We start from the raw sequence: 21,082 nt of genomic DNA on the forward strand, positions 1-21,082 counted from the left end.
TCGTTCTTTATCCTCTTCCTGGAGCCTTGTGAATGTCTTGTTGGCTCCTGGCCAACAAAAGGTGCCCAAGTGTTGCTCCAAAAACCGCTTCTGCTTTCGCCGCTGCTGCGCCTTTTATTTCTGCAGCATCGCCCCCGATCACATTTTCCTGTCAGCGTCGATTTTCTCTTTTCTCCAGAATAAGCCTATCTCATATCAAACCTGCTCTCCCATCCCTTCTCAGTCGCGCTCCCTTTGCGCGTTGGCGACCCCCAATTCCGACCCAGCTCGGCCGGTTATCAGCCGCCGCAGCAACGCCTGATTGCTGTGTCACCAGCAAAGCTTCCTCTCAGTCAACGCTCTCCCGACTGCCAACGGATTCTGAATCGAACCCCCGCGGAGCCGCTCCGGATACAACCACGAATATGAATGGAGACGGCGTCGCGAAACGCAAGCGCAACTCCATCTCCGCGGCGGCGGAGCGGCCGGTGAAGCACCTGAAGCCCGAAAACTCTACACTCACCCCCGGCGACACCACCCCAGCCAATGGGACCGTTTACGATGTCGAGGACAATGAAGAGCTAGGGCCGTTGATGGCGATTGGGCCGACGCAGGCGGATTCACCAGAATGGCAGGCTACGATTGAAGAGGTAGTGAAGAGTGTCGTCTCAATTCATTTCTGTCAGACTTGTTCGTTTGACACAGAGCTGTCAATGAGTAGTCAGGCCACCGGGTTTGTCGTCGATGCGGAGCGCGGTTATATTCTTACAAACCGACACGTCGTCTGTCCGGGTCCGTTTTGGGGATATGTCATCTTTGATAACCATGAGGAAGTAAGTCTTCTGCTAGTGACCTTGGATTCAAATTACAACCTAAACTAATAAATCAGTGTGATGTCTATCCCGTGTATCGAGACCCCGTTCACGATTTTGGGTTCCTCAAGTTTGACCCTAAAGCTATCCGTCACATGAAACTCAGAGAACTGAAGCTGCAGCCGGATGGAGCCCGTGTGGGATCGGAGATTCGAGTTGTGGGTAACGATGCTGGAGAGAAACTGAGTATTCTCTCTGGTGTTATCAGCCGACTCGATCGCAACGCGCCCGAATACGGCGATGGCTACAGTGACTTCAACACCAATTACATTCAGGCTGCCGCTGCAGCCAGCGGCGGTAGCTCCGGCAGTCCGGTAGTAAACATTGAGGGAAATGCGATCGCCCTGCAAGCTGGTGGTCGTGCAGACGGTGCTGCAACCGACTACTTTCTTCCTCTGGACAGGCCGCTGCGTGCTCTAGAGTGCATCCGTCGGGGGGAGCCAGTTACTCGAGGAACTATTCAAACTCAGTGGATTCTGAAGCCCTTCGACGAGTGTCGACGGCTGGGCTTGACTCCGGAGTGGGAAGCGGCGGTGCGCAAGGCGGCTCCAACCGAGACGAGCATGCTGGTCGCTGAGATCATTCTTCCTGAAGGACCCGCGGACGGGAAGATTCTGGAGGGCGATGTGCTCCTGCAGGTGAACGGGGAGCTCCTCACCCGATTTGTTCGACTGGATGACATTCTCGATTCTAGTGTCGGACAAACGGTGCGGTTGCTGGTGCAGAGAGGCGGCCAAGACGTCGAGGTCGAATGCAGCGTTGGCGACTTGCATGCCATCACGCCTGACCGGTTTGTTACCGTCGCTGGCGGAACGTTCCATAACCTGTCCTACCAACAAGCCCGGCTCTATGCAATTGCCACCAAGGGTGTTTACGTGTGTGAAGCAGCGGGCTCATTTAAGCTGGAAAACACCCTCTCAGGATGGCTCATTGATTCCGTCGACAAGCGGAAAACAAGAAACCTCGACGAGTTTGTCGAAGTCATGAAAACAATCCCTGATCGCTCTCGAGTTGTCATCTCCTATCGACACATCCGCGATCTGCATACGCGCGGGACGAGCATTGTGTATATCGACCGCCATTGGCATCCGAAGATGCGGTTAGCGGTCCGGAACGACGAGAGCGGTCTCTGGGATTTCTCCGACCTTGCTGACCCTATTAAGGCCGTGCCGCCGGTCCCGAGGAAAGCAGACTTCATCCAGCTTGACGGCGTAAGCCAGCCCGCTGCCGCCGAAATTGTACGCAGCTTTGTCCGTGTTTCTTGCACGATGCCGTTGAAGCTAGATGGCTTCCCCCAGGCGAAGAAGACTGGCTTCGGGCTCGTTGTTGACGCTGACAAGGGGTTGGTTGTGGTGTCGCGTGCCATTGTACCGTATAATCTGTGCGACATTAACATTACCGTAGCCGATTCGATAATTGTTGCGGCCAAGGTCGTCTTCCTTCACCCCCTACAGAATTACTGTATCGTTCAGTACGATCCTTCCCTGGTGCAAGCGCCAGTCCAGAGCGCAAAGCTCAGCACGGAGTACATCAAGCAGGGACAAGACACGATCTTTGTCGGCTTCAACCAGAACTTCCGCATCGTGGTCGCTAAGACCGCAGTCACCGATATTACCACAGTTTCAATACCAGCCAACGCTTCGGCTCCTAGATACCGTGCAATCAACTTAGATGCAGTGACGGTGGATACTGGGCTAAGCGGACAGTGTTCGAATGGTGTTCTAGTCGGCGAAGATGGTGTGGTTCAGGCCCTGTGGCTGAACTATCTGGGCGAACGTACGCCAAACTCTCACAAAGATGTCGAGTATCATCTCGGCTTCGCGACGCCCTCCTTGCTGCCGGTCGTTAGCAAAATTCAGCAAGGAATCCTGCCAAAACTACGGATTCTGAACATGGAGAGCTACGTGGTGCAGATGAGCCAGGCGCGCATTATGGGTGTTTCAGATGAGTGGATTGAGAAGGTCGCCCAAGCAAACCCGTCTCGACACCAGCTGTTCATGGTGCGCAAGGTCGACTGTCCGCCGCCCGAGTTCAATTCTACGGCGGACAGCTTCCAAGAGGGTGATATCATCCTCACTTTGGACGGACAGTTGATCACACGCGTGTCAGAGTTAGACGTGATGTATGAGAAGGAGATGCTTGAGGCACTGATTGTGCGCAACGGCGAGGAAATGAAGATCCAGGTGCCTACCGTTTCGACGGAGGATCTGGAGACCGACCGAGCCGTGGTATTCTGTGGCGCAGTGCTGCAGAAGCCGCACCACGCTGTCCGTCAGCAGATTTCGAAGCTGCATAGCGAGATCTATGTTAGCGCAAGAGTACGTCCATAGTCGACATGTGTTTACATGTGCTAATGAAAGCAGAGTCGCGGATCCCCAGCATACCAATACGGCCTCTCTCCTACGAATTTCATTACCGCTGTCAATGGAGTTCCAACCCCGGATCTCGACCGCTTCGTAGAGGAAGTCAAGAAGATCCCGGATAACACATACTTCCGCCTTCGCGCTGTGACATTTGACAACGTGCCGTGGGTGGTTACCATGAAGAAGAACGACCATTACGTCAGACTCCGTTCCCTCCATAAACCCATTACCAGACTGACTGATATTGTCCTAGTTCCCAATGTCCGAATACGTCAAGGACGAATCCGAACCGCTTGGATGGAAGTCGATCTCGCACGATGTCAAAGGGAAGGACGGAGTAGCTGCGGACGTTGCGAACCTGAACCCGGACGCTATGGACGAGGGACTAGAAGGAGGTGTGAGCGATATAGAGCCGGAAGCTGTATAATAGATTGGCGCCGCGTATAGGCCGTGATTTGCTTACCTCGCAGGTATTTAGCGGCTAGCTCCATGCTGATATACGGAATAAGCGCCCACAGCGGTCATGGATTACCCGCTCTCGACTTGTACTCCGACAATTTGCTCTGTAACCGTAGTCAGTAAAGCACCTCACCACTAGCCCACCTGCTCTACTGATGGTTGTTGGAATTTCAAGACCCAGGAGCAGGCGATACGCTATCGCTATCCGCACAGTCAGCAGCTTGCTTAACCTCACATGTCTACTCGAATATCATCCTGCTGTGTGCAGTTCTCTGGAAATCACCCACTGGCCATTATCTGGCTAGATCCACGCAGTCTTGGTTTACTGCGAATGTTTGATGATAAGCCAACTCGGAATAGACGGAACGGCGTGGGACCGGCGCGGAATCATTCCATGCCACGTACTTGGTAATGCAGATCACGATCAACTGACCGCTCTTCATTGAACCCGTTTAAACGCGTTTTTTTATATTCAGCAATGATGCCACCAGTTGCAGACATCCTGTCAGGACTTAGTTGAGCAAGAGGCAGGATCTAGATTAAAATCAAGCTCCAAAAGAAAGAGAATATGATATTTGTCATGCAAAATCTGCATATAATATCCCCTAGAACACTTTAAGTTTGAATAAGGGAAACCTAAATGCAAATTAGAATACTGCAATCCAACCTCTAAATCCCTAGTACTGACAGTGTATTGATATCTCAATAGTATCTAAGATACTTGCAAAGTGCCTCTCTGGCTGTTCATGCAAAAGAGTAATGATATAATCCCCTAGATACATAATCCCACAGAGTTGGATCCTCTATTGAATAGCTTAAAAGTAGAGTTGGTTTGCACAATAACAGATGTCAAGGTCCCTTCGTCAAGGTAGATCAGCCTGTTCACCAGGTAAGGATACCAATACCATGTAAAGCCAACGATAGGTGTTATGGGATGAACCCCCAGATACTGGCTCGGCATGGCCCTCGCTGCTAAGTAGCGCTCTAGATGCATTGATCAGTCTTATAAGATGTTTTGTCCTTTTGGTTCCAGCGGTCAGGTCTCTATCAGCACAGAGGAAGATCTGCGTGTTACAGAGGAGACATTTCTATACTATACTAGTGGAACCTCGGGCTGGGGCCGCTAGTTTAGGCACTGAAATACCCTCAAAGATAAACAAATATTTCAACCCAACCTGAATAACTCAAATAACAAAGCTAGTAATCGTAACAATTGAACTTGCCTTTCAAAGAAGGAATTGGTAAGTAATTTTAAAATTGCGGAGCTTATGCCCGCTTTACGGGGTTTAGAACGGCTTAACGGTCAACCCTCGTAGTACTACCACTATAACTACAGTTGTGCCAAGTATACTCCCACAAGTTCTAGCATTTATAGTAGGTTGTAGTATAACATCTTACCCTAAACAATCTAACCACCGAACATAGTAAGAATATACGTCTTTCGTTGCTGGATATGTCTTCAATTTGTGTGGGTATGTTATGACACAACACCTATGTCTTGCCAGTGTAAGGAGCAGACAGCCATAGGTGCCATCCGGCAGCTTAGACCGTAGGGTCCAATATTAGTGACCTTCTTGGTCCAGTTGAGAGTATACTTGCATGGTCTTACACTCGGAGGATTACAGGGATGATAGCTTGGATTGCCGGCCAATCAGAGAATGACCTGCTGTCGTATTAGCATGAAGACTCCTATTATAGGGTTATAGGAATAGATACTTATATGAGAAGCAGGAACCTATACTAGGACTTAGAAAGCTATGCCCCATGTCATAGCTATATAAAGAGTAGAAATATTTAAAAGTATTTATAACTGGTACCTCTAGTAAAATAACTTGTTATTTACAGTACTTGATACCTTGCCCCTGCTTTCTCTTGTAAGCTTGGCGCTCTGGCTGTGGCTTATACTATACTAGTTGGGCATGCTGTTGGATAGAGATTCGGTAAGCTGGTTAGACTGCGGAGCTACAGCGGAGTTAGCTGGCTCGGAAACTGAGGGGCCAGCCTTTCCGTTACGAAGTGTAGCTGAACTGTATGGCGAGGTCGGGAAGCCTGTGTTTCCGCCATGGATCCCCTTGCGCTTATAAGACAGACTGGTCCTCTTTGGGCAGGGCCAGAAAAAGTTGTTCTCACTTGTATCTCTCAGTTGCTGTTCAACAGTATATAGAAGCGGAATCTCACAATGGCTAGCGGAACCCTCCCGCCGTTTCCTACAAAGTTGTTCATCAACAACCAGGTGGAAAATACCCCTCATCCCAGCACATTATTGCCTGCTGATCGTATGATCATCAGTATGTCGACAGCACATCTCCAGTCCGCCTTACGGTCGTGAACCCCTACAATGAAACTCCCATTCCATACGAGGCCCACGCTGCCAGTGCATCCGACGTCGACGCCGCCGTGGCCGCAGCTAAAACCGCGTACAAGACCAGCTGGGCTTCTTTTTCTCCTGCACAGAGACAAGCATGTATGCTCAAGTTTGCAGACTTGGTGGAGCGCGATGCAGAACGACTTGCCATCCTCGAGTCCCTGCCTACAGGGAAACCGGTGACGCCTACCATCCACTTTGATATTGCGCATATGTTGGAGGTTTGGAGATGTACGTTGCGTGCCCCTCACACCGATATCTTCCGCTATCTTCTACTTTCAGAGGGACAGCAGACTGATATATATTGAGATAGATTATGCCGGCTGGACCGACAAGATCTCCGGCGAATCGTACCCTGAGTCCAACGGCGTGTACAAGATCGTCCGCCACGAGCCCCTCGGCGTCTGCGCGGGGATCGCCTCTTGGAACGCGACCTTCATGTATATCGGTTGGAAGATTGCGCCGGCTGTCGCCGCAGGCAACTGTTTTATCTTCAAGCCGTCTGAGAAGTCACCGTTTGGGACGCTGGCGCTCGGTGCGCTTTTCGCTGAAGCTGGGTTCCCGGCGGGTGTTGTGCAGATCCTCAACGGCGGTGCAGAGACAGGTGCTGCATTGGCGAGGCACATGGATATCGCGAAGATTAGCTTCACGGGCTCTCTGGGCGGTGGCAAGGCTGTGCAGGAGGCGGCGACAAAGAGTAACCTGAAGAAGGTCACCCTGGAACTTGGGGGAAAGAGCCCGGCGGTGGTGTTTGCAGATGCAGAGCTTGAGAGGGCTCTAGGAGGGTAAGGCTACTCCCTTTCCATTTGGCTGGGAAACAGGGGCATGGTTTTGTTACTGATACTAAAGAGCTGACGATGTAGGGTCTGCGGTTTCCTGTTTAACTCGGGCCAGGTCTGTGTCGGTACGTTCTCCATATACTCCATTGTTTTCGGCTTCAACCCTGCCATACTGACAAAGAAAAGCGACATCCCGCGTCCTCGTACAGAAACCGATCTTCGAGAAATTCACCCAGGGCCTCAAGTCCGCCTTCGAACAGACCTCCTCCACTCTTGGCGCCGACCCTCTGGACAAGAACGTCAGCTACGGCCCCATCGTCGACAAAGCGCAGTTCGACAAGATCATGTCCTACATCGCCATCGGCAAGCAAACCGCCACCTTACTGACCGGCGGCGAGCGAAAAGGCGACAAGGGCTTCTTCATCAAACCGACAATCTTCGTCAACCCCGAGCCTGAGAGCCCGATCGTTAAAGAAGAGATCTTTGGACCCGTCATGGTGGTTCAGACATTCGAGACGGAGGAAGAGGCGATCGCTCTGGCAAATGCGACCGTGTATGGGCTGGCAGCTTCTGTGTATACGTCAAACATTGACCGCGCTCTGAGGGTATCGAGCGCGCTCGAGTGCGGAGGCGTTGCCGTCAACTCGCCGTTCCTGCCGCAGGTAAATACGGCGTTTGGAGGCATCAAGGCGAGCGGAAAGGGACGAGAGCTGGGTCTCTATGGGCTGCTGGAGTATACGGAGGCGAAGAGTGTGCACATCACGTATGTCGACCCCAGTATCTTCCTTCCTGTTTTGGTTTAGCTTATGTGCTATGCGAGTTACTGACTAAGCCAGGCTCGATGTGCCAAGACTGTAATTGCTATGCAACTGGCAGATGCTGTGTGAACCGTGGTGGCTGGAATGATTGTATGAGAACGCAATCTCTATGAGTTGTACCACAATATAGATCCAATCTACTCGAAGATCTGCAGCTTTACCTGGGTAAACGAGTAGACAAAGACGGGGTCTTCTGACTGCGGGCGCGCGCACTGCAAGCAGCTGGAAGCAATACCGATATATCGAACTTCCCACTCAGCCAAAAAGGGCTAACCGCCCTTGGAGAGCTAAGTTCTGACTAAAATACTTGTTGTCACGATATAGTAGGCACGCAGCCAGATCAGCTGCAAACTGCAGGAAGCGTAATGAATTGTCTCAGGCAGGAAGCTGAGACAATCTGGATTGATGAGGCCTACCGAACAAGTACCTAAAGTAGTCAACCTGTGGAAAATACCCGTTTTGGTGGGTGTTCTATGGGAATCCGCATTCACCAGAGGAGAGGCCATTTGAGCACCAGGAAGGACCGTAATGGATCACTCCTGGTGTTAATCGGCAGCTCATTGAAATAATACTCAATAAATAATACTCAATAAATCTCGGTCTGGTTCTTACTCATAATTCACAAGAGAACGGTCGTCTTGAGCGGGGTCAGCGGCCCCGCAGAAGGTATCTTTGTCCATGAGGGGATCCCATCTCCAACACTAAGAAATAAGAGGGGAAAAAAATACTTGTCCTGTTTTTTGTCTCTCTCCTCCACGCTTTCACAAAATGCCTACAGCAAAAGCAATTGTCGCCCGCGAGCCCCGGTTCACAGCGCTGAACTGGGCGCTCGAGGATGTCTGCGTCTCTAATGAGCCCGGCGACGACGAGGTCCTTGTCGAGATGGTCGCTTCTGGCGTCTGCCATACCGATATCGTACTCTCTGCGGTGCCGTCAGGGCAGCTAGGAATTGGGTATCCAAAAGTGATAGGCCACGAGGGTATGTCTACCGTACTTTACTGGACCCCGTAGGGCCACTGAACTATGCTGATACTCAGCGGATTGAATTTTGAAGGATCTGGATACGCGCGCAGAATCGGTAAGAACGTCACAACTGTCCAGGAAGGAGACCCGGTGTTGCTTTCATTCTATTCCTGCGGGAGCTGTGGGCAGTGCCAGGAGAGGCACCCAGCATACTGCGACTCGTTCGCGGTAGAAAATTACGTCGGGCGCAGGGGGCATGTCACGACAGCCAATTCTGCCAATGGTAAAGGGGACAATGGGGAGCAGGTCCACTCGCGCTTCTTTGGACAGTCTAGTTTCGCGCGGTACAGCATCGTTGATAAATCGTGTATCGTGAACGCGAAGGATCTCATTCGGAGTGAAGACGAACTGACCCTCTTTGCGCCGCTCGGATGCGGGTTCCAGACGGGGATGGGAGCGATCGAGAATGTGGCAAAGCCCGACGAGAACAGCGTGCTTGTCGTTCTGGGACTGGGAAGTGTAGGCCTTGCGTCGATCATGGTACTGTTCTTCCCCTCCCTCTTTTTAGAAACATGGGACTGGTGGAAGTGATGCTAATAAGTCGGACAGACGGCATTGATCCGTCCGCACAGTGCCATCGTCGGCGTCGACAGGCTCCCTGGCCGTCTGGAACTCGCCAAAGAGCTCGGCGCTACACACACAATCGATACTTCGCCGCCTGGATTCAACCTGCAAAAGACACTCCTTGAGATGTTTCCTAGTGGAGTACACCATATCGTCGACACAACGGGGGCTCCTGTGCTCATCGAGGATGGGCTGCGATCTCTCAGGCAGCGCGGGAAGATTGTTCTGATTGGCGTGCCGCCGATGCAGTACGAGCTGGGGATTGGGGTGGTTCAGCATATCAATGTATGTTTGCCCTACCTCCGAGAAATGCGGACTGGGAATCCCTGTGGATATCACGGTGATATGCTGACGGCAGCAGACCGGCAGGGCTGTTGTTGGGTGTATTGAGGGTGACTGTGTTCCTGGCGAGGTGAGCCTACTACGACTGCACCCACCGCGACATCAGAGATGCTAATGCTCGGATAATTCAGGCGGTCCCGAAACTGGTCCAGTGGTACAGAGAAGGACGGTTCCCGATCGAGAAGCTGATTACTTACTTTGAGGTGCGTGAACAATATACCGTACCGTACGGTTCTGAGATCCTGGCTGACTTGACTGGAATGGCAGGCGGGTGACTTTAGGCAAGCGCTGGCTGGGCTAGATGATGGCTCTGTGATCAAGGCTGTCCTCAAATGGAAGGATGAATAGTAATAATTCTTCCTCTGTCTAGGGGTGTGCGATCTGTCTCTTGTTGCTCGTTGTATATATGGATAGTTAATGAGATAGGGCTGACAGAGACCATACGCCAATCAGACAAAAAGGTCCAATCAGTTAAGAAGTAGACAAGACCACCCGCCACCTCCCTTTTTTTTTGGCGTCAGGGGTAGGGTAACTGGCTGCTTATCCGCAACACCACTGGGTCGCTTAAAGGTTGGTACCGCCAGAGTGCAGCAGAGGTGAGCCGCCACCATATAATCTGGCTTACGGTGCAGCCATAGAATAAACTTATTTAGTAGTAATAATATTTAATAAATAGTTTATAAGAGAATGTTTTTTTGGATTCAATTAGTTGCATAGCATATTTTCTAGATTGGTGAGTAGGCCTCTGGGTTTTATACTACTCGATCTTGATAACAACACCTAGCTAGAGAGGATGGTTATGCTCCCTTTGGAGACGAAGCCACTCATCACAGTTTTGATAAACTGCATCTGTGATCCAAGTCTAGGCAGTCTAGCTGTTCCCCTCATAGCTCCTGCATTGCAGCCCAACGGCTACACAGCACAGCCAGGATCCTTTAGATGGATCTGTAGCCACCACCTGCCTTTCTCCCTCCTGCTTCTCCATATACATGCAATACTATAGTCGCCCGTGAAGAAGATACACTGGTATCGGGTTGTTCTGGAGAGGCAGAAGGAAAGGAAATACACAAACTCGACGAACACTGGACGCTAACCAAGAACATGCAGTTTTTCTACAATGGAGTTGCGCCGAGTTTAAGATTCAGACTGCAAAGTATACAGCATGATGATATCTTTAGCAACGAGGTATACGTATCCTTCTCGCGCCATGATTTATTCGGCCTTGAGGCACTTGGACAACTGCCCCTATATTAGGCGGGCAAGCACACAAACAATCGCCCACGGGCATCGAACGCCCTGGAGCCCTCAGATCGAGATTCTTGGAGCCAAATCACCTAACAAAGGAGATAAGTGCATATAGAGACGAGGAGCTAGGCGAAGGTGTCGTTCGGGTTCGCATTGACAAGTTTGCGGTGCAATTCTACTATTATATATTGCCTTCTCGCAAAATCTTTGGCAAAGTTATTGCGCCAGATATATATATCACGAATGATTTAGGGTTATTAGTAACGATATACAGAAAAAAGGAACATAAGTTAGTTTGTTTCTGTGCTTAGGGCTTAAACTGATATACAGGGCCACGAAAACCGTAACTAGGCTATCGGTATGGACCCACACAGCGCAAAGGATAGCCGGGCAAAGACAAAGTGGAAATCTGCTGTGGTCATTGAGACAGAAAGTTAGATGTGATAGCCGCATGAAGTAGGCAGTCCTGAACTGTGTGACATCGGAAAAAGCACAGAGACGTGGAAGCACATCAGTATGGATGGGCCATTCCGGGGTCCTTTCAACACCTCGCATGCCCCTAGCACCCTTGCCACAATATATCAGGTAGAAAGAGCATTCTTGTAGGAGCCTCGCCTGGATTGGAACCAGTTAACAACGGGCCCCAATCCATGGTATATGTACCATCGTGTTTGCGCACCTACTTCACTTCTCGGACTCTAACCCTCACCTCAAAGCCACCCTTCATCTCGCCAATGCCTGGACTAATTACACGAACATCTTTTTTCTTCTCAACCGGCTCAAACTCGAACAAAGTGGCCAGAGTGCATACACTCTTGAGGATATTCGTCATAGCCAGATTCCGACCAATGCACATCCGATGCCCAACACTGAAAGGAATCAGATAGCGCCCCTTTTCCCTATTATAGGATTCGTCGAGCCATTTCTCGGGGACGAAGGTGTTATGATCGGGGCCGAAGACGGATGGGTTGTGATGCAGGACGTAGTTCGATATGCAGATGTTTGTCTGTTCCACATCAGTCAGTAAAATACACAAGTAGGTGTCCATTCACGGAGGAGTACGTACGCCTTCTGGAATATGATGCCCATCAATCTCAAGAACATGCGATTTTCCGACGCGGCGCCAAAGGGGCATCGTAAACACGGGGTTTATGCGGAAGTTCTCGCGAACGCAGGCCATTGTGTATTTCAGTGTGGATTCGATGCCGGCGATCGGATAGGAGGTTCTGTCCTTAAGCGGACCAAGGGTGTTTTCGATCTCGGCTTGGACTTTGCGCATGATGGACGGGTTCTGGATGAGGTGCCAAAAGAGGAGTGTGAGTGTTCCTGCTGTGGAGTGGGAGCCCGCGACGCTGTGGGCATGTTAGCCCGCTCTTTCAACGTATACCTATGAGTTGGGTAAAGCGCTGGAGGTCCCGATGTACGGGACAACTGCGAGAGTGGAACAAGGATTAGGGCAGGCTACGCAAGGGTTCGTACAGGACAGCAAAAGCCTCAGAATTGATCTCTTCTTCCGCTTTACCTCTTCCCACTTTCCGGATCAGTCGCCTCGACCAAACTCCTCAGTAAATCCGGCCTACTCTTTGTGGCCTCCAGATTCTCAATCTTGAATCGTACACATCCCGCACATATCTCTTTCAGCTTGTTCCGGCTTTTCATCAACCTCCTCATCCAGGGCACGGGACTGAGGCGGCTCAGGAACTTCGTGAAGTTCTGGCAGGGAAGCTCACCAATTACACCAGCGAGCAGAAGGTGGTCGTTGATAGCGTGCAATTTCTCATTGTCCTCGGTATTTTGGACATCGAATGCCTTGGCGAATGCGACTTCTCCTAGGATGTCGAGCACATAGAGGTTCAGGGCGTGCTTCAGGTCGAATGCTTGACCGGTCCTTGCATAGTGACGGAGTTTGGAGATCAGGATGGCCATCTGGCCATCGATGAGTGGTTCGAGTTTCGCAACAGACACCTGCGCGAAGCCGTGGCTTAGTTGGCGACGCCGGAGGGCGTGGATCTGCACCCGTCGTTAGCTGACCAGCGCTGTCTCTACGTGTGGCAGAGATCATGAGGGACTACATCTTCATCCCTCCCCCCAAAGAGATTCGGCCTGAACGCCGTAAATGCATCGTAGAACTCGCTCTTGCCCATAGATCGTCCGCCCTTGTAGATGAGCGCTATGGCGTCGCCTTTCCATGTATGCAGGTGGTTGGGCCCAACGCGCACAATTGGTCCGTAAGTATTGTGTAACTCGAGGAGTTTCTCATGAATTGTGAGTTTGTACACGTAGTAGGCTTTGTAAGTGTTGCTGAGAGACGCGAAGAAGGGGCCGGGGCACTGGGACAACGGGTGAAAATGGCGCATGTATACCACGTATGTGAGGAAAGTGGTAAGCAGGAGCGTTGCAAGAATGGCCATAGGGGTGACATCCCGAAAAACTTGTAGGACAACCGCGGATTCTAGTAAAGCCATGCTTGCATAACGGGAAGATCGCCGATCTGCAGGGAAAGGTCGAGTGAGACGTCCAAAATAAGCCGGGGGGGCGAGGCTTTTGGGGCTATATAAATCCAGCTGCATCAAGTCTCGGCTGTAAGACCGGCTAATAGAGCGGGGCTGGGAGATGCTGAAGACGATCTACGGGGTAATCTGGGGTTTGTGTCTTCCTTATTGGATTGAAGCTTTTTGCTAGAAGCGAGGACAACCGTGGATAGGCTTCCGCGGCGTTGATCCACCAGCGTGCCATACCGCACGTTCTACCGCGGGATTCACCCCCCAGTCTTTGTCGGCTTTAGCCGCGAGGAATATTCTCTGGAACACATCTACTTAGGCATTGAACTTTGCTAAAGCAACATGGAGACATACACCCATACCTTCAAAGAAGTCGACGGACTGTCGCTGAAGATCGACGTCTCTAAGCCCAAAGCTGCTGATAATGGACTTGCGCTCGTGCATTTCCACGGAGGGTATCTGGTACTACACCTTCTATCAAGAGCAGATTCAGTGGTCAGTTAACAAAGTTTGTCACAAGGTCTTCGGCGAGAAAACAACGAACCCTCCATACTGGCTCATAAATGCCTGCCGCACCCGAGGCTGGACATACGCAAGCCCCTCCTACCGGCTGCTCCCTGAAGCCCCCGGGCTTGATATTCTCAGCGACGCCCTCGACGCAATCCGCTGGGTCCACAAGCATATAAGCAGAAATATTATCATCGCCGGATCCAGCGCAGGCGGGTACCTCGCTCTCGCATCGGCGGCGAATCCAACCTGTCCAAGGCCACTGGCTGTTCTGTCAAATTATGGCTTGCTGGACCCTACGGGGACGAGGTATGTCAGACCGGGACAGCCTCTGCGTGCACCTGTGAGCGATCTCCCAGCAACTGTAGGGGATGTACAGGCAGCCATGCAAAGTAAGAAAGTGCTTGACGGCTGCCCATTCCCAACGAACTGGCCGGCGGATGCGAGACTCAACTGGGTAAAAGCACTACATGAGGCGGCTATTTTCCCTGACGTATTGACCAGGGTTCCTGGACTGGCTCAGCAGATTTTGCAGTGTGGCGTGGAGGTTATACCAGCTGAATACCGGGCGCTCTTTCCCGTATCGTTTGGCCTGACGAGAAACTTCCCACCAACCATTCTGCTGCACGGAGATGCAGATGATCTGGTGGGATTCGAACAGAGCGAGCTTGTCGCGGAGAAATTGAGGGAGTTAGGTGCTGATGTGCTTCTGGAGCGAGCGGTAGGGCAGGGGCATGGGTTCGAGCATAACGGCTTTATCGATCTCGATACTAGCGACGGAAACGGGGATAATAAGGAGATGCTGGAATGCCTGCGCCGTGTTGTTGCTGCATTGGAGAAAGTTTGTACTTCTGCTTGTGGTTGATCAATACCGTTCGTCATCCTATATCCAGATGCTCAACAGCCAATATGAGATTCGCAACTTGGTCCATCCCAGTTTGATCAAATGTGGCAAGGCCTTCTCTGGACTCCAAGTAGACATGCTCGGGCAGCTTCTTGAGCATGAGGTTCCACTCTTCGGGAGATAAATGGGACTTATCAATGTGCACGCGCGCCAGTGCAGCGAATTCCCTGGCATGTAAAGGGAAAGGGAGCACTTCATCTGTAGTTGGGTTTGTTTTTCCGACCATACTGCTGTCCCATGCTACCTTCCAACGATCTAGTGCTCGCTTCAATGGGTCTGTGGCTAAGGGAAGGGGCGAGAATGCTCGAAGTTGGTGGAATATGAGCCCGTGGACGGCTGTTGAGACAAAGACTAGTTAACAACGGACATTTTCACTTCGGAGACTCCTCACCAGTAGCGATAGTAAACAGATTCAGCGCACCCGCATGGCCGAGATGTGCAATCACATCTGGGTCCGGGGTTTCCGCACACAGATTGCGAACGCAGTCGGTGAGCAGAGGAACAGTGCATGCTGGGTGTAACTTCAGGACTCTCGTGAACTCGGCAGGTGACACGGCCTGGAACACGTCTTCTGGACAGGTCAGATCGATCGTCATCTCCTGTAAGACCATGCGAGGTACGGAATTGTGGAAGATGACAAATGCCGAGTCGAGGAGGAAGACGTGGTTGAAGGTTCTGGTCGTCAGCTGTCAGCAAGGGTTGCTTTGCCGGGGAATGGTCTGACCTGATCATTTCGGCTTTGAGAGTGTACTCATTCCATGCTTCGAAAGTCACGGTGGAACTGAGATCAATACGGGGATGTCTTGCTTGGGACAGTCCCATAGCTCTGGTGGTCTATCGAGTGTCAGTAAGTCCGCCCATGAAGGTGATGGTATGGCTCTACCGCAACAAAGGCCGTAAACCGATGCCGTTGCATCCTCAACTTGGCCTGGGAACTCCCCTCCCACTTTTGCAGCAGACACATGAAACATGTAGCCTGCAGGATCTGAATATTCTCCCGGGTCTGGAGTAGATTCTCATTGCTCGAACCCAGCCTCGGTGATTCCAGGAACAACGGATTCGAAAAGATGAGATCCTCCATCACATCCAAGAACCCCTTTGCCATCTGGTGGTCTATCTCTTGAGAGGACATGCATGCCCCAATCAGACACATCGCGACGAGTAAGATATGGGAACACGTGTTAATGTCAAAGGTGGCCTTATGAACTATTGGGCAATGATGATACCATCGAGTCCAGAAGAAACGCAGGTACCGGGTTGCGTTTGCAGGTGAGAAGAACTCGAACCATTCGCTTGCCGTGACTCTGGATTGTTGTGCTGTGGGACTATCCAGGATACGTTGCAGGCTGTCCCACGTTTGACGTGCCTTTTCCGCTAACAACAGCTCTTCAATAGGGTCTTGGGCAGTATCCGTATCCGACCATAGACATGACTCGACCTCGTTTATGTAGCAGTCAAACGGGTCCGAAGCGGTAGCTCCTTGTAAGCCGTCCCCGTCAGCACCACCCTTTTCCTTCACCGGCAACGATGATAAGTTGATAGTTTCCGGTTGTGACCTGTAGCTGTAAGCCTCGTTCAACCCATTCGCCCTTGTGAAGTTTGCGAGGAAGCCGAAGCGAGGACTCTGAATAGAGGTCGATCGGTTTTGGGGATGTGACACAATGCCCTGCGCCTGAGCTTGAATCTGTTCCATGACACCTTGAACTGTACTTCCTCCGTTGGTGGTCTCAGACGGCGTTCGCCCGGCAGATTCAAGCGACTCGCGCAGACGGGTGCTCGACCGGACACGATGATATGTGCACTCGGCTTTTCTCATCGCACATTCCGAGCACGGCAAACCCGTAGAACAGGCCCTCTTTCTCTCCGTACACAGGTCACAGGCCTGCTTCCGCTTACCGGATAGACTGCGTTTAGGGATCTCAGTCCCGGCAGCAATCCGGGCAGTGCAGGTTTTCCAGTGTCGGCGGAGGGCGTCACTAAAGTCCCTGTCAGAGCGGCAGGCTTCCGGTGTATGGTGAGGAAAGTACGCACCTACGCTTATACTGGGCCATGCAGAAATGACATGTATGCCGCTTGGCGTCGTCATCTGCGTCATCGGTTAGTGGGCATGTACTAGGTGCTGACGGTGTGAGGTCCTCACGGGTTAGAATGTGCCGTTTCAGATGCTCTGCTCTCCGGAAGGTTTCGAGGCATATAGAGCATCTTGAAATAGAAGCTGAAGCATCATCAGCCATTGCAGAAGGCGGCGACTCGGGATTTCCCCAGCGTAGGAGCTCGGGAGCCACAGGAATGAGGAGTGCAGAGAGTCAGTCCGGCTCTCGGAGATGAATGTGCATAAAGCGTATGTTATTTAATGACTAATAATGAATAGCATAACTAGATACTTCAAACTCCAGAGGGATTTTTCTATTATGGTAAGCCTCGGCACGGGTCTACTATTCACAAACATTGACTTAGACCCTAGCAGTTGTATACCGGAGATAGGTCTACTACGTAGGCATATTGATTTTTCCCTCTCTACTCACGTCAACGAGCGAGACTTGCATATTCTGATTTAGGGTACGAGGCAGGCGCTATGGGACCAGGGCACCTTACATTGTCCAATGAACAACGCAACTCCATTGATTGCTGGTAAGAGTGTTCTTACTAAAGGAGGCCGTTCCAGACTGTCCAGGCCTGGTTTGCGGCCAATATACTGTGGGATCATCGGACCATATCTGTGTACTCGGGTACCACGTCACGGAGGTAGCTTGATGCTCCGGCCCTCCCTTACATCCCCACGCCCTCCAGCTGCAGGGTAAACCAAGAAATACTTTAGTACAAGTTCAATTTATGTATCAATGCAGTGTGCTGCGTAATCATGCAATATCCAGCGCTTCCGGCCCTTGCAGTCAAAGGCCATTTGATAGAAAACTTCATGAAGTAGATCGTAACTTAGTGGATAGTAACTTGACTTCGGGGGCTCTGACCACCCCATGTCCTTGAGGGAGCTAGTTCCTGGTAAAGCCCACCATTCAGTATACTATTGAGCGTGACGCTGGAGACCCGTTACGGTGGGGAGGGAACGATCTCTCCCATCCATAATGGAAACATGCGGCAGTCATATCCAATAGTTCCCGTAGCGCTGGGACAACCGCGACGTGGATGTTTTAAACATGTCCAGCGCCTATTCGTGGACATCGTGGTGTATCCCCTGACAGTGGTACAGAAACCGAAACTTCGATGCAAGGCACCGATCCCCGGGCGCCCCGTCCTGTGCGGGGCGTCTCCCTCGTTTCGATTGTGAGTAGGGTTGCAAGTTGTTCAAGTTTGGACTGGGCTTGTAGCTCGAGAATTTTTTTTTTTTTTTTTTGTTGCCTCTATATCCAGCTTGGTGGCGGCCTGGACCCGGGGGGGTTAGACTCCTTTAGGAACGGAGCCATTACCTGGTGATATGTCTAGAAAAGATGGAGGTCGTCAGCTGCATGACACCTGCAGTTGAGTACCACCAATGTAGCACCTTTATGTGAAAGATGTCAGGCTTCTATTTGTAAATTTGGATCTGGTTCTGTTGCTAGATTTGCGCCCTACGTGCCTATGTATCCAGTTCCCGGGTGCACAACGTCAGAATTCATGCGAAATACTACGTAGATTAGATTATCAGTCGCTGATGGTATTACTGTATGACAGTCACGAGGATTAAAAGCCTACATCGATGAATGTAAAGGGTTATCTCACTGCTCATAAGGGTAAGACATTGAGGAACAGAGGGTACTACGCCAGACCGGCGGTGCATGTATACCTGCATGGAACCTATTTTCATTGATTGCAACAATATATCGAGAAGTAGCGCATTATATGCCGATAAAATTGTTATATTTCCATTTGCAGTAGACCGATTTAGAATTGGGAAAACCTTCCGAGAGCAGTAGTTAGAGTCCGTCCATGCCGGATGGGTTTGAAACTGGCCAGTCGGGTCGAAATTATTGCCTGGTGGCGCTCGAATGTGAAGTGTGGTGGTGCGGCGGATGCACGGATTCTGAACCAGGCCAGATGCAACGCACAGGCGTGGTGGCTTTCTATTTGCCTCAGAAGGCTTGGGAATGCCTACCTTGCTTGCAGAATGGGTCTTGTCTGCTCTTGATGGGTGTGGGTTCCTGTTTGCTTCAGATTGTTCAAAACAATACATAGGACTTTTGGTGGATGTTGCTCCCGGGGAGTTAAAACCATCTTGCGTGCATGGACACGTATGATTGCTTTGCTGGGGTCCAAATTGCCCCGGCAGGGTTTTCTAGTTGTGTCCGGAGTAGAGAATTGCGTAATCTGGGTCTCAATGGTGATAGTATCGGCCCTCCATCGTGCATCTTCCTGGAGACCAAAGGGCGATGCGAGAACTATAAAGCATCTCTCAATTCCTCCCCAGATCCAGCTCTCCAACTTCCTCAACACTCTTTCGAACGGAAGCCCCTTGCCTAAGTCAGCATATCTCTAACCGAGACACTCGTTCGTTTGATACTGTTCGCATTGCGGCATTGCCGAAATGAAAGTTACCATAACCCCAGCGCTCGTTCTTGCGCTCTCAACCCTGGCCCTCACGGCCCCGGTTGAGAGGGAGGTGAGAAGCCTAGAGAGTATGTGCACACATTAGTAGTGGAATGACAGAAGATCTAACGTCTCGGCAGCTCGTGATCTCAGTGTTGATGCCCGCCATCTGGGCAAGCTGCCGGTTGTCAAGCACAAATTTGGCATCGAGGGCGGTGTAAAGGGCGGCTTTGGATTAGGGAAGAAGGGAAAGGAAGATGATAAGAAGGATGATAAAAAGGGGGGTAAATGGGATGATGACAAGAAGGACGATGATGATTGGGACGACGACCACTGGGACAATGACGACTGGGATGATGACAAGAAAGACGACAAAAAGGACGATGACAAGAAGGACGACGATAAGAAAGACGATAATGGGAATTCCGGCGGCTTTGGATTCGGTGTTGGGTCGTCTAACGGGTTTGACTCAAAGAATCCCAAGGGCAAGCCTGACTATGACCCTCACCACGGGAAGGGTCCCGAGGGCAAGCCCGGCTACATCGTCGACCATAAACATGACGACAAGAAGGATGACAAGAACGGCGGTTTCCTTCGTGCGAGGGGGGAGCCCAAGAAGGACGATGACAAGCACGGCGGCTACAAGCCGGACGACAAGAAGGACGATCACGATCACGGCTATGGCTACGGCAAGGGGGATGACAAGTACGACGACAAGTATGATGACAAGAAGGACGACAAGAAGGATGACAAGGGCAAAGGCAAGGGATTCGGCTTCGGCTTCGGCTTTGGAGCTGGCGTCCATGGAGGGGGCAAAGGTGGTGGTAAGGGCTTTGGATTTGGCCTCGGCCACGGGAAAGGCTATGGACATGGAAAGGGCGAGGATGAGGGCAAGGGCAAGGGCGGCGGCTTTGGCTTCGGTCTTGGCCTAGGGCTCGGTGGAAAGGGCAGCCACGGTGGTCACGGCGGATACGGAGGAGGTGAAGGCGGGAATGGCGGAAACGGAGGCGGATTCGGAGGAGGAGGAGGTGGTGGTGGTGGTGGCGGATTCGGTGGTGGTTCAGGCGGATTTGGCGGAGGTGAGGGCGGATTCGGGGGCGGTTCAGGCGGCCATGGCGGACATGAGGGCGGACACGGCGGACACGGCGGACACGAGGGTGGCCACGGTGGAAATGGAGGCGGATTCGGAGGAGGAGGTGGTGGTGGTGGTGGCGGATTCGGCGGGGGTGAGGGTGGATTCGGTGGTCACGGCGGTGGTGAGGGTGGCCACGGCGGCGGCCATGGAGGCGGCTTTGGGGGTGGTTTCGAAGGTGGCTTTGAAGGAAAGGGCGGATACGAGGGCAAGGGAGGCTATGGCAAGGGCGGATATTAGAAAATGTCAGGCAAGCTGCCCCCAAAGGACAATGAGGAAAGCTGACAGTCCGCTAGTCTGAAGCCACTGAGCCAGTACCATGCACCATGGCTAATGGAGAAATGATCAGTATCAGGTGGCTTGACGGTATAGGTAATGATTTCTTGTTGTGCGGAGACCAGATTGACAGATCTTGAATGCATGATATTTGTTTGTCTATGCTGGTGCCGGCTGTCCCACCCTCATACTGAAGATAGACGCCCCGTAGTGAATCTGTAGCGGACCGAGAGCTGGTTTTGGTATGATCATTTCTGTTTTTATCCTATATTTCATATTTATTTGGTTAAGGGGCGGGTGGTTAAAGCAGGAAAGGACCGGCTTATAATATCATCTCTCTATATCAGGAACTAGGACTGAGACGATAAGTGATCCTAATTCATAGAGCTTCAGACTGAGTTTTCACTCTATCATACTATCCTGGAGTAGATG

General features: G+C 51.4%; 7 protein-coding genes across 7 annotated transcripts, besides 1 other annotated feature; 5 read left to right on the forward strand and 2 right to left on the reverse strand.

Annotated features, from left to right (window-relative positions):
• Positions 1–21,082: part of a sequence feature (contig 1.94 1501..523724(-1)) that runs on past both edges of the window.
• Positions 405–3,754, forward strand: ANIA_10673 (putative nuclear serine protease HtrA2/Nma111; the record flags this gene model as incomplete). Its single annotated transcript, XM_657948.2, has 4 exons — positions 405–812; positions 869–3,169; positions 3,215–3,412; positions 3,468–3,754. 4 exons carry the CDS (start codon positions 405–407, stop codon positions 3,639–3,641), a joined length of 3,081 nt encoding a protein of 1,026 aa, XP_663040.2. The 3' UTR covers positions 3,642–3,754.
• On the forward strand, positions 5,853–8,066 carry ANIA_05435 (uncharacterized protein; the record flags this gene model as incomplete). The annotated part of the gene is made up of 7 exons (XM_657947.1): positions 5,853–5,961; positions 6,156–6,269; positions 6,352–6,823; positions 6,902–6,942; positions 7,004–7,580; positions 7,694–7,725; positions 7,960–8,066. The coding sequence occupies 7 exons, from the start codon at positions 5,853–5,855 to the stop codon at positions 8,064–8,066; spliced, it is 1,452 nt and encodes a 483-aa protein (XP_663039.1).
• Positions 8,404–9,912, forward strand: ANIA_05434 (NAD(P)-dependent alcohol dehydrogenase; the record flags this gene model as incomplete). The annotated part of the gene is made up of 6 exons (XM_657946.1): positions 8,404–8,614; positions 8,690–9,117; positions 9,208–9,507; positions 9,584–9,634; positions 9,696–9,767; positions 9,832–9,912. 6 exons carry the CDS (start codon positions 8,404–8,406, stop codon positions 9,910–9,912), a joined length of 1,143 nt encoding a protein of 380 aa, XP_663038.1.
• Positions 11,391–13,274, reverse strand: ANIA_05433 (protein CYP673A1; the record flags this gene model as incomplete). The annotated part of the gene is made up of 5 exons (XM_657945.1): positions 11,391–11,424; positions 11,493–11,815; positions 11,876–12,161; positions 12,332–12,819; positions 12,882–13,274. The coding sequence occupies 5 exons, from the start codon at positions 13,272–13,274 to the stop codon at positions 11,391–11,393; spliced, it is 1,524 nt and encodes a 507-aa protein (XP_663037.1).
• Positions 13,653–14,682, forward strand: ANIA_05432 (alpha/beta hydrolase; the record flags this gene model as incomplete). The annotated part of the gene is made up of 2 exons (XM_657944.1): positions 13,653–13,805; positions 13,843–14,682. 2 exons carry the CDS (start codon positions 13,653–13,655, stop codon positions 14,680–14,682), a joined length of 993 nt encoding a protein of 330 aa, XP_663036.1.
• Positions 15,093–16,955, reverse strand: ANIA_05431 (Zn(II)2Cys6 transcription factor; the record flags this gene model as incomplete). Its single annotated transcript, XM_657943.1, has 4 exons — positions 15,093–15,396; positions 15,446–15,555; positions 15,605–16,706; positions 16,753–16,955. The coding sequence occupies 4 exons, from the start codon at positions 16,953–16,955 to the stop codon at positions 15,093–15,095; spliced, it is 1,719 nt and encodes a 572-aa protein (XP_663035.1).
• Positions 19,241–20,614, forward strand: ANIA_05430 (uncharacterized protein; the record flags this gene model as incomplete). Its single annotated transcript, XM_657942.1, has 2 exons — positions 19,241–19,331; positions 19,383–20,614. 2 exons carry the CDS (start codon positions 19,241–19,243, stop codon positions 20,612–20,614), a joined length of 1,323 nt encoding a protein of 440 aa, XP_663034.1.

Source organism: Aspergillus nidulans, chromosome V (assembly GCF_000011425.1).
Source record: "Aspergillus nidulans FGSC A4 chromosome V".
Lineage (NCBI taxonomy): Eukaryota > Fungi > Ascomycota > Eurotiomycetes > Eurotiales > Aspergillaceae > Aspergillus > Aspergillus nidulans.